At 40.0% G+C, this 12415-nt stretch overlaps 1 protein-coding gene across 2 annotated transcripts in view; it reads left to right on the top strand.

The window, feature by feature from the left end:
- The window catches only part of ANXA5 (annexin A5), a 31031-nt gene extending 29990 nt beyond the window's left edge, over positions 1-1041 (top strand). For both annotated transcript variants that reach the window (XM_059923524.1, XM_059923525.1), the window contains exon 13: positions 510-1041. In XM_059923524.1, coding sequence (XP_059779507.1) covers positions 510-569 — 60 coding nt within the window. In that variant the 3' untranslated portion in view covers positions 570-1041. The remainder of the gene's footprint in view (positions 1-509) is intronic.
- The last annotated feature ends 11374 nt before the right edge of the window (positions 1042-12415 follow it).

Raw genomic sequence — 12415 nt, 5'->3', positions numbered from 1 at the left:
CTCCCGGGATGTAATGCCTGATGATCTGAGTTGGAGCTGATGTAATAATAATAGAAATAAAGTACACAATAAATGTAATGCCCTTGAATCATCCCGAAACCATCCCCTGTCCCCCCAGTCCTTGGAAAAATTGTCTTCCATGAAAACAGTCCCTGGTGCCAAAAAGGTTAGGGACTGCTGTGATGAGAGACTTAGAGTTTGTTTAGAAACCTTGACTTGAACATGGTTGTAAAAGCTTCCCTGTTCTCTGTGTTACTAGAGGGAAGAACGTACTTCACTGTCTTAGGTAGAACTGTGCTTTTAAGGGGTAAAATTAGAAAGTTAAACATCAGTTGCATCAGTAGGAAATTCTCTGTAAAACATTCCTGATGCGAAAGGCACTCACAGAGAGATTACCCACTTGGGAGAAACGTCATGTGAATAAAATCTGCTGCCAGATATGTCTTGGTTTTTTATTTTCTGTGGCTTCTGTGAGTCATGGGGGTTAACGGAGTACATTTGGGTTTCAGGGGGACACATCTGGGGACTATAAGAAAGCCCTCCTGCTGCTCTGTGGAGAAGATGACTGATGTGCGCCTGGGGAGAGACCCCGCACCGTGCCTGCCGCCGTCACCACTGCCTTCCTGCAGTGCATCTCACTGCACTTCCTGCACGCCAGAGCCTGGCACGTGGCCTTATTCATGCTAGCATGCTATGACCAAAACATATATGTTGTAGAAGAAAATAGCGGTGCTCCTTTCTGATCTTCACTTAAAATCCTTCTCTTTCACTGTCGTAGTCCTGAAGTGTACTTATGTTACTAAGACTAAAAGTCTGGATCATTTATATTTTCCTTTAAGAGGTCAGACTGCTTTCAGCCTTTTTTAAAAACTTCATTTATATTAAATTTATAACCGCATTACCTTAACCGGAACCTTAGCCTTGAAATTGTGAACTCCTGGAAATGTTATTAATCAAGTTTGCTACTAAATTAAACCTGAAAAAATTATGGTGGTTGCATTCAAAGGATTAATGAATAATAAACATTACCTTCCTCCTGAATTACGTGTGGGTGTATGTCTAAAGAAAACTTATTTAATTTACCTACTTAACAATGATATGTTTTTTTCAAGCTAGTCAGTTGACAGTGTTGTCAGTTGACAACTGAATTTATAGTTGGCTTTTGGGTGAAAAGCTTGAAATACAACATGCAAAATGAATTGGCTGTGCAGTGTGGAATGAGGGAAGAGTTGAAGGGGGTCTCTGATTTATTGGTGGCATGTTTATGTGGGCATCAATTAAAGCAATGCTTATGCTAGTTGCTTAGTAGAAAAGCTGATTTTAAAACCTAACCTAAAATTTCAGAGTGTTACTTTTCACTTTCCTATTATCAACTTGTTTTTCCTGTTTTCATCTACTACCTTCTTTGAGATAAAAAAGCAGGCGATATAGAGGCAAAAAGAGAGAAGCGGCTTCTTTCTCTCTTCTAATATTTACCTTTCAGTTTTCTGCTTTCAAACTGCTTCTTGAATTGGTGTCAATTTCCTTTTTTCACTTACTCCCTTATAAATGTGTTTTTTTAAAAGCAAGTGATTGCTATTAATAAGACATTTGAATAAATGGACTACTCTCCTACTGAAAACTCTTAATTAGTGATATTGTTCTTTTCACAAGCTTGGCTGGTCATCAGAATAACCATGAGAGCTTTGAAAATTATGTGTATGTATATATGACATGCTATTTTTTTTTTTTTCAAAAGCTCCATAGGCAATTGTAATGCAGAGCCAAGTGGAGAATCAACTGCCTGTACTGCCCCCAACCCCGCATACTGAGATATAATTGACATACAACACTGATAGGTTTAAGGCGTACAGCATAATGGCTTGACTTATGTATATTGAAAAATGATTATCACAGTAAGTTTAGCTAATGTCTATCATCTCATATAAATTAAAAAAAAGAAAGAAGAAAATGTTTCTCCTGGTGATGAGAACTCTTAGGGTTCTCTCCTAACAAGTTCCAAAAGGCCAGACAGCAGTGTTAACTATAGTTACGTTGAACGTTACATCCCCAGGACTTACTTATCTCATAACTGGAAGTTTGTACCTTTTGTCCACTTTCTTCCAATTCCCCACTCCCCACCCCTGCTTCTGAGAACCACAAATCTGACCCCTTTTTCTAATAGTATTTGTTTGTTTGCTTTTTAGATTGTACATGTAAATGAGATCGTGCAGTATTTGTCTCTCTCTGACTTACTTCACTGAGCATAATTCCCTCAAGATCCATCCACGTTGTCCCAAATGACAAGACGTTCATTTTTACGGATGAATAATATTCTACTCTTTGTGCGTGTGTGTGTGTGTGTGTGTGTGTGTGTGTGTGTGTAGCTATCACTTTTTCTTTGTCCATTCATTCATTGATGGATACTTAGGTTGCTTCTATATCTTGACTACTGTAAATAATGAACATGGGGGTGCCTATATCTTTTTGAGTTAGTGTCCTCATTTTCTTTGGATAAGTACCTAGAAGTGGAACTGCTGGATCATATGGTAGTTTATTTTTAATTTTTTGAGGACCCTCCATGCTATTTTCCATGGGGGCTGTACAAATTTACATTCCCACCAACAGTACACAAGGGTTCCCTTTTCTCCACATTCTCGTCAACATTTGTTATTTCTTGTCTTTTTCATAATAGCCATTCTAACAGGGGCAAGATGACATCTCATTGTGGTTTTGATTTACATTTTCCTGATTAGTGATGTTGAGCACCTTATCATGTACCTGTTTTGGCCATCCATATGTCTTTTATAGGAAAATGTCTATTCAGACCCTCTGCCCATTTTTTCATTGGATTATTTTTTGTTATTATTATTTGAATTCTTTATATATTTTGGATATTAACCCCTTATCAGACGTATGATTTGCAAATATTTTCTCCCATTCTGTAAGTTGCCTTTTAATTTTGTTGATGGTTTCCTTTGCTGTGCAGAAGCTTTTAGATTGATGTAACCCCACATGTTTATATTTGCTATTGTTGCTTTTGCTTTTGGTGTCCAAAAAATCATCACCAAGACTGATGTCAAGGAGCTGACCACCTATGTTTTCTTCTAGGAGTTTTGTGGTTTCAGGTCTTACATTCAAATCTTTAATCCGTTCTGAGTTAATTTTTGTGTATGGTGTAGTTTAGTGGTCCAGTTTCATTTTTTTACATGTGGCTGTAAATTTCCCAGCACTATTTATTGGAGAGACTGTTCTTTTCCCGTTGTATATTCTTGGCTCCTTTGTCAAACATTAATTGACCATATATCCCTAGGTTTATTTCTGGTCTCGATTCTATTGTGTTGATCTATGTGTCTGTTTTTATGCCAATACCGGACTGTTTTGGTTACTGTAACTGTGTAATACAGTTTGAAATCAGAAAGCATGTTGCCTCCAACTTTGTTTTTCTTTCTCCAGATTGCTTTGGCCATTCGGCGTCTTTTGTGGTTACATACAAATTTTAGGATTGTTTGTTCTATTTCTGTGAAAAATACCATTGAAATTTTGATAGGGATTGCATTGAATCTGTGGATTGCTTTGGGTAATATGGACATTTTAACAATATTAATTATTCTAATCTATGAACATGGAATATCTTTCCATTTATTGTGTCTTCTTGAATTTCTTTCATCAATGTCTTATAGTTTTCAGTGTAGAGGTTTTTCACCTCCTTGGTTAAATTTATTCCTAAGTATTTTATTCTTCTTGATGCAATAGTAAATGGAATTGTTTTCTTAATTTCTCTTCCTGATAGTTTGTTATAAGTGTATAGAAGTGCAACAGGTTTATGTATATTATTTTTTTTTATCCTGTAACTTTACTGAATTCATTTATTCTAGCAGTTTTTTGGTGGAGTCTTTAGGGTTTTCTCTTTAGTATCATGTCATCTGCAAAAAAATGACAGTTTTACTTCTTCCTTTCAGTCTGCTGTCTCTGTGCTGTGCCCTGAGTAGGGGTAACCAGTCAAGGATTATTTGTTTGTAAGAGTCCTGTGGGACATACGAGTGCAAGCCCCGCTGGCCACCAGAGCCAGGTAACCACGAGATGTCTCCTGAGCAGTAGCTGCAAAAATTGTTGCATCATCCAAGTGCACCAGCTCCTTCCTGGGAGAGACTGGCAGTCTGGAGTGAGGCAGAGTGAGTGTGCAAAGGTGGCACCCACGGGCATCCTTCCCCAGAGAGCACCTCTACAGGTCCCTATAATTGTGCCAAACCAGAAGCCTGCCCTCTTATCAAAGCTCCAAGATAAGCAAATAGGTCTCTTACACAGAAAGACTGGGGGTGTGTTTTTGTCTGCTGTCTGTGAAGTGCCCTGAGAGTGGCAGTCGGCCAAGAACTATCCCCACATTTGTTACAGCCTCAGGTAGGCAAGCAGCGGCTGACCACCAGAGCCAAGGGATCAAGGGGTGTCCCCTGGGCGGCAGCCACAAAAACCAGGGCACCAGACTAAAAACTGGGGCACCAGATATGTGCCCAAGCTCCCCTGTGGGAGATACCGGTAACCTGGAGCGTTGCAGAGGGAGAGCACGAAGATAGTGCCTGCCCTCCAGGGTCTCTGGAGAGAATTACAGTTAGCCCTAAGCTGAGTGTTCAATTAGAAACCTGCCCCTCAGGATGCAGCCAGGAAGGTATAACAGGCCTCTTTCACAGAGAGACTGGGTGCCTCAGTCTTTTGCATCTCTGCTGTGCGCTGGAGGTAGCCAGTTAGGAGCTCTTTCTCCATTTGTTACAGTTCCACGGGACCTGTGAATGTGAGCTGCGCTGGCCGCCAGAGCAGGCGATTTAGATGTGGACACATCTGGGCAGCAGCCGCAACACTTGGAGCACCAGATGAGTGTGTAAGCTCTTTTCTGGAGATACCAGTGGCCTGGAGCGAGGCACAGGGAGAGCGAGATATGGTGCCTGCTGGCCTCTATCTTTGGAGAATATTTCAGGAGGCCTTTAGAGGTGTCTTCAGTTAGATGCCTGCCCCTCAGGCTGACACTTTAAGATATTCACACAAGTCTCTTTCACAGAAAGTGTGGGCACTCTTCAGTTGGCTGCCTCTGTGCTGGGCCCTGGGTGGGTGATCTGTGCCAGTCTGTTAAGAACTGTTTCTCAGTTTGCTGTAGTCTTGTAGGTCTCATGGATATGAGCCCTACTGGTTTTCAAAAGCCAGATATGTTGAGGGTTTGTCAGGGGTAGGTGTTAAAAATCGGTGTGCCTGGTATATGGTTCAAACCCTTAGCTCCTCAGGGAGAAGCTTGGGGTTTTGAGTTCCGTCCCCATTGTGGGTTGTCGCTCTGGGGTGGGGTTTATGGTGAGATTGTGTCTCAGCCTCTCCTACCTGCTTCACTGTGGGGTTTTTCCTCATTTGTTTGATGTGTAGGAGTCACTCAGCTAGGTGTGTTTTTCTTTTAACCCTACAGAGGAAATTGTTCCCTATGTAGCTGTAGATTTGGTGTGTCTGTTAGAGAGGGTAAATTCAGGATCCTCCTATGTTGCCATCTTGAACCAGACTCTTGGGTTTTCTTCTTTTTCTATTGATAAGGTGAATTACATCAACTGATTTTCAAATCTTGAACAATCTTGCATTCCCAGGATGAACTGCACTTTGTCATAATGCTTTATCACTTTTCTATATTACTGGATTGGTTTTGCTAATATATTTTTGAGAATTTTTGTTTCTATGTTTATGAGAGACACTGGTCTGCAGTTTTCTTTTACTGAAATATGTTTTTGTCTAGTTTTGGTATCAGAGTAATGCTACTGTCATAAAATGAGTTGGGAAGTATTTCTATTCTATCTTGTGCAAGTCTGTGTAGAACTGGTATGAAAAATTTCCTTGTATGTTTGGTACATTTTCCAGTGAAGCCTGTCATGAGCTTTTTTTTTTTGGAAACTTTTAAACTACAAATTCAAATATCTATCTATCTGATATTTATTTTTTTTATTTTTATTTTTTTGGCCATGCCTTGTGGCATACAGGATCTTAGTTCCCCAACCAGGGAGATTGAACCTGTGCCCCCTGCATTGGAAGCATGGAGTCTTAACCACTGGACCGCCAGGGGAGTGCCACTATCTGATTTTTAATATATAGACATCACGTATTCATCACAAACTCAGTGGCTTAAAATAACACAAATTATTATCTGACAGTTCAAGGGGTTGGAAATTCAAAAGCATTCTCACTGGGCTAAAATAAAGGCATTGGCAGGACTGTGCTCCAATCTGGAGGCTCTAGAGGAGAACCCATCTCCTTGTCTATTCCAGCTTCTAGAGGATGCCTGGATTCCTTAGCTCTTGGGCCCTTCCTGCATCTCCAAAGCCAACAATTAATTCACTGCAATTTCTGCTTTCTGACCTCACATCTTCTCTGTCTCCGACTTTTTTAAGGACCTTTGTTGTTTACACTGGTCTTGCCTGGGTAGTCCAGGGGCTCTTTCCATTTCAAAGTCACATCTGCAAATACCTTTTAGCCATATGAAGTCATGTACTCACAGATTCCCGGGATTAAGACATGGATTTTTTTTTTTTTTTGAGTGGGAGTGGGGGCATTTTTCTGCCAACCACAGATGGTTTCCAAAAAATGTTTTTGTGGTATACACAGTATTTTCCCTTTATTAGGGTAGGAATGATGCTCTACATCCTACGTATAAGTGAAACTTCCAAATGATATATACCCTTAGTTAATTTAGCTGACATAAATGGGGAAAAACATTTTATGACCGGATTTTGAATGTATACTTAATTTTAATGATCAAAAACCTCTGAGGAGGTTTTTCCCGCCTTGAACATGGGTATGTACACATGCGCTTTGAAGAATCTCCCACCAAGTCTGTGGCAGTCTATCTTGTGACAGTGGGTGGTGCTGTTGGCATAAATTTACTTCCATCACATAAAACTGCACTTCTACTTAATGGAACTTGTTGATTTTTCAGCAGCAGAGGGTGTTCCTACACAATCTTCCTCCCCGCAACACTCAGACAAAAAGTGAATTTAAAATTTAATACCCTACTTGGTTACTCATCTGTCACTTGGTGGCTTAGAATCATCTTGTTTTCCCTGGTTTAGGGTGTTCAGTGTTTTCTGAAGCACTGGTTTGTCTTTTCCCCCTGAGATGTTTGGTAGTTAAGTCTCACCTGCTCTCCTGCTCCCAACCCTGCAATGGAGCACGGAACACGTCACCTTCCCCTGTAAAGTCTTTGGATATTTTCTATGGATGATGTATATTTCTCTTCATTTTTCAACCTGACAGCATTTAAAGATACAGCCAGAGGTGCACATAGAGAAAAAAAAATTCCCTTCTGCAGAATGAATTTGTCTTCTGGGTTTTGATACTTGAAATGAAGGAATATTTTAAAAATTTAAATTCACTTTTTTAAACCGTTGTCTTTTCATACACAAATGTCTAAAGCTATATTCATCACACATCCCACAGACAAGTTTGCCCTCCCAAATTCCCTGTTTTGGGTAGTAGCTCTAAAATTCTTCTAATTATTCAGTCTCAAAACTTTGGGACTATTTTTATATCCTCCCTTTCTATGTCTTTCATGTTAAACTAATTATCAATCAAGTCCAAATAATTCTTCCTTCATTATGTCTATCACATCTGCCCCCTCCTTTCCATTCCTGCTACTCCCCTATTTCTAGAACTAACTAACTTATTACTACACAAATGACTTCTTTTTATTAAAGAAACATTTCTTTATTTTTTATCAAAGCAATAAATGCACCAGGTAAAAAAGTCAAAAAATGTGGAAGTATAAGGAAAAGAAGAAGTCCTTATCCTCTCACTTCCCAGCCTGTTCCATTCTTCATTGGGGTGGGTGTCAAAAGCCTTAAATAGCCTTAAAGCCTTAAACATTTTTATCATTTTCCATTTAAATTTTTCCAGGAAGTTTCATCCATCAAATATATATATTTGTATGTAATACTTGTAATACTACTATGTATACATACTACTCTTTCCTCATTTATTCATTTCAAGGTTTTCTATTGGTTCTGTGCTGTAATAGGTGGTGATCAAGCTCATCTACCCCACTTTCCTTTCATCTTCTCTTCTCCCTCCTCTCAGTGTTCATACGTTGCTCTTCTTAGTTCCTCTCAGGTTACCTATGTACCTTTAAACAATATATTTACATTTTCATTTTTTGTTCCCACAACTGTCAAAGAATCTCTAGAACTCTCATTTGGAAGGTAAGGGTACTAGAGACACTTCACCTCTCCTCTCCCCTTTTCATCTTCCAACTCTTGTCAACTGTAATTTTGCTTTGTAAATGGTCAGGATTAATCCTATAAACACTCTGGTCTATGGTCCCAGTTAAGTCTTTTGTCAGTATATTGATCCTACAATTTGAAATGGAAAAGTTCAGATTATTGACTAATCTCTAACCTAGCTGTGTTCTATGATTTTATTTCCCTCCTGGTATACTTTTTTTTTTTTTTCACACACACACACTGTATTTTATTTTTACAAGAGATAAATAAACTGACACCTCCTGGTATATTTTTATCTTCCAACGTCATGATATCTGCCTTTATTGTTTCTTAAGTGTCTATAATATCCAAGCATTGTGGGAACTCTACGGCACCTTCCCCACATTTTTCCTCCTGGGATTTGTTTCCTGGAGCCCCCATCCTTTGATTGACTGATTTCTCTCTAGACCTGCTGCCTACTGGGCACCTCCAAATATCAGCATGTGCATGGCTTGGCTCTGAGGGTGGCCATACTCACTATCCAACCTGGTTCTGCTTAGACGTGCCCTGCAATCTTTTTAAAAGATCTCCCCTTCCCTCCCCTCCCCGCCTCCCTTCCCTTCCCCACTCCTCTCCCCTCCTCTCCTCCTCTCCCCTCTCCTCTCCTCTCTGTTTCCTTCCTCCCTCCCTCCGTCCTTTCCTTCTTTCCTTCCTTTTTTGTTTTGTGGCTGGGGGTAGGGGTAAGGAGTTGGTGAGAGGGGTTCTGAGCTCCAGGGTATTGTGTGTGTATGTGCCTTGTTTCATATACAGATTTTCAATTAATTCTTCTGTTTTAGGTCCTGCATGCCATTCTCACCTCCATGCTACTTGATATTTGTGAGGCACAATCTTTTCTGGGGTGCGTGGGGCAGTCTGTCTTTCTCATTGTGTGCAGCCTCTTTTCTGTGTATTTTTGGTTAGGGCTTCATCAGACAACACTTGTCCTTCTCTTCTTTCATTTCCCAGAAATTTGATGACATTTCTCTTGCGCTGATGGCTTCCCCCCCCCATTCTTTCTTTTGTGAGATTTTTAACGCCTTGATTCTCATTCTTAGAGTCCAAGGTTCATAACTACTCAGACTGCCACCTAGAACTGCATGTCCTGAAATGACTTTGTCAGCGCCCGTGCTGGTTAGAGCCTCTTCTGCAAGTCCTGCCTATTTCCCGTGCCCTTGCTCTCCTATTTCCCTCTGCACCACCAGTGCGTCTCCTTTCCAGAAGCCTTGACCCCGTTCCTAATGCGCCAATCAGGTTGACAAAGAAGACGGTTTCTAAACTACCTCCCTACCTCCCTCACGGAGGATGGTCACCAGTTGCCCTGCTGGGCTGTGGGCGGGATTCCTACCGCGGATCTCTGGGTCCCAGATTTGTCTGAAGACACCACTTCTTCTGCCCCTTCTGCCCCAGGCTCCCAGGACTTCACTTCTGCTTCATCCCTCTTTCTAGCAACCTTGTCTTGTGTCAGCCTCTTCTCTCGCCTGTTGGCAGTCTTGTGAGTCGGCCACGGTGTAGCACATCTCCAGGGTGATGGTGGCTGGCAGGCCCCAGTCACCGTTTCAGATGCCCTGGTACTATGTTCCGTCTGCCTCGCTGGGCCCCTTGCCTTCTCCTGGAAATCCAGCCGCAAGCTGCTGCCCCATCTCCCCTGAAGGGGCCACCTCTTTGAACTCTTCCTTGTCCAACTGGTTGCCCTTCCTGCTGAAACCAAGGTCAGTTAAGGCCCTCTATAAACTCCATAACATTTTCATGTACTTAGTTGCTATAAGAGTTAATTTTAAGGTATAGTCAACACAAAAACCAACCTGACTCTTGGATGTAAGGCAATATGAAAATGTGTTTTGTGACAAATAATATCTGCATTTTTTTCCAGTTAAAAAGTTCAAATGACTCTGTTCATTAAATATGATCTTTAAAGTGGGAGAAAATCATTATTTGAGTTTCCTGGCAAGGAAAATGACTGTTATTTTGCTCTGTGCAGTTCTGCTTCTGTGGAGGGGAAACCAAAGATCTTTCATAGAATAATTCTTCTGGCACAGTGTCCCAAGTATAAAATAACTTAACTATCCTAACATTGCTGGAACATGATAACACCTATTTTTATTTTAAGTGGACAGCAGATATGAGAAGAGATTCTTGCTTAATGTAGTATGAAGAATGTGACCCAAGAATGATCTTTTCTACTGAGAATGGAACAGAAGTGAAACACTAGACTGCAGGTTTTTTTAAGGAAGTGATTACAACTATCTGATTTACTGCTATAGTCTTAGAGCCCAACACAGTGTCTGGCACAAAGGAGGTGCTTACAAATTATTTGTTTAATAAATGAATGAAGAGGAACTCAGAGAGAGACTCATCAAGCTTTACCCCTAGAGGGCAGAATCCTCCTGAGTACAGATAATCCAACTAAATTCCTGAATTTGGAATTTAATTCCAGAAAGGACTCATCAATCTTACTATATATGATTTCCTGATATTAGTGTTTATTATGTTGACTTATTCTTGGCCAGCATATATTCTATGAGTTTTTTGAGCAAGGATGTTTGTGAAATATTTTTAAAATCTGTGCATATCTGTGAATGTCATTTTGTTGTCTTCCGCATGAAAAGCAACTTGGTTGGTTATAAAATTTGTTCTTGTTCAAAAGCTGTAGATATTTCTTTTTTTCATTTAGCACTGTAGAAGAAATTTTAAAAAATGAGACCAATCTGTGTTACTTTCCCTTCTCCCTTTACCTCCATCAGACTGGAAGTTTATAAGATTTTTTTTTCTTTATTGTTTTAATTTAAAAAATTTACCAGGCTGCGTCTAATGATGAATTTCTTTCAGTTGGCTTTCCCTGGAATGAGGTGAACTGTTTTAATCTGAGACCCCAAGACTCTTTTTAAAATTTAGAGGATTGCTTAATTATAGGTTTGATTTTTTCCAATTGTTTTAGTTTCTTCCTGAGAGAAAAATATAATTCTTAGGTTAGATCTCTGTTCTCTATTTTCCTTGGTTTTCATTTCTTTATCATTTTTCTCTGTGCTTTGAGACCATGTCTCAAATTTGTCCTTTCCCTCACGGTCTCAAGTTTTTATAATGTGAATTCTGATCTTTTCTTCTCCCAAAGTTAATTATAAGTGTTATTGAGTATTTACTTTCTCTGCAACCCTCTTATCTGGTTTCTTTCCTGTCTTGCCATTTTATTTCAGGATCTTATTTCTTTATGTCAGCTGTACCTTTTTCATGGAGGTCCTGAAGTCTGACTTCTTATAGAGGATGCCAAAAAGTTCATCACTTTATAAAAAAAAAATATGGGTATTATTTTCAGAATACTGCTAAGTCTTATTCCTATTGACATAGGCAGTTCCCTCAAGAAGAAATTAAGAAAACAATGGCAGCTTCACAAAAATTATTCCTTGCTGGCATTAATCCTGCTACCACTAAAACGTGCTGAATAAATATTTGTGAAATATAGTTTTATAGGGGTGCCATGTTATTAGTCTCTCTAGAAGAGGCATATGTTTTATAATAGCCTGATCCTAAAAATATGGGTGGTAGGAAGCAGAACAGGACATCATGGTACTTATGTAATTATTTATATCTATAGGTTGTTGAGGTTACATTCTGGAACTTGAGAAGAGGTTTATTGTTTGGAAAAGCTTGAGGGGTCCCTGTGAGTGAGACAGGCCCCAATCATATATTGGAGATAGAGGGCTGAGCCTTCTCTGATAGTCAGTCTTGGGCGGAATAGAGAAGCTCTGGATATACAGGAGACATTGGCAGAGTGGAGGTAGGGGTAGGAACTGGGCAACTTACAGGGGACTGGTTGCCTGTTCTAGTTAATTGAGGTGGGTTGAAGACTAGGGGGGAAAGAATGAATACATAAGTGATTTTTTGATAACAGTGGGTCCAGGTGAATGTCAATCTCCTGAAACTTCTCAGTAAGGCTATTGAGGTCTTTATTATTTCTTTCAACAAAAATACTGTGCCCTTACTCTATGCAGAGCACTCAGTGGTCCTCAGTTGTCTAAGATGTGGTCCCCGCAGCCAAGTGGTTTACAATTGAGTTGCCTTTACTATCAGGTCTTTTACTGTGAGTCAGTTAATGGTGTGTAACTGAGTACCCTGCAGGAAAAGGGCAGGCTGGGAAGCTCCTTGTCCCAGGCTACTCTGTTTATGCTAGCATTTTTAGAATTCCA

The sequence above is a fragment of the Balaenoptera ricei genome, chromosome 5 (genome assembly GCF_028023285.1).
Source record: "Balaenoptera ricei isolate mBalRic1 chromosome 5, mBalRic1.hap2, whole genome shotgun sequence".
NCBI classification, from domain to species: domain Eukaryota; kingdom Metazoa; phylum Chordata; class Mammalia; order Artiodactyla; family Balaenopteridae; genus Balaenoptera; species Balaenoptera ricei.
Note: the sequence above shows the minus strand (reverse complement) of the source record. Positions and strands in the feature narration are given on the sequence as shown.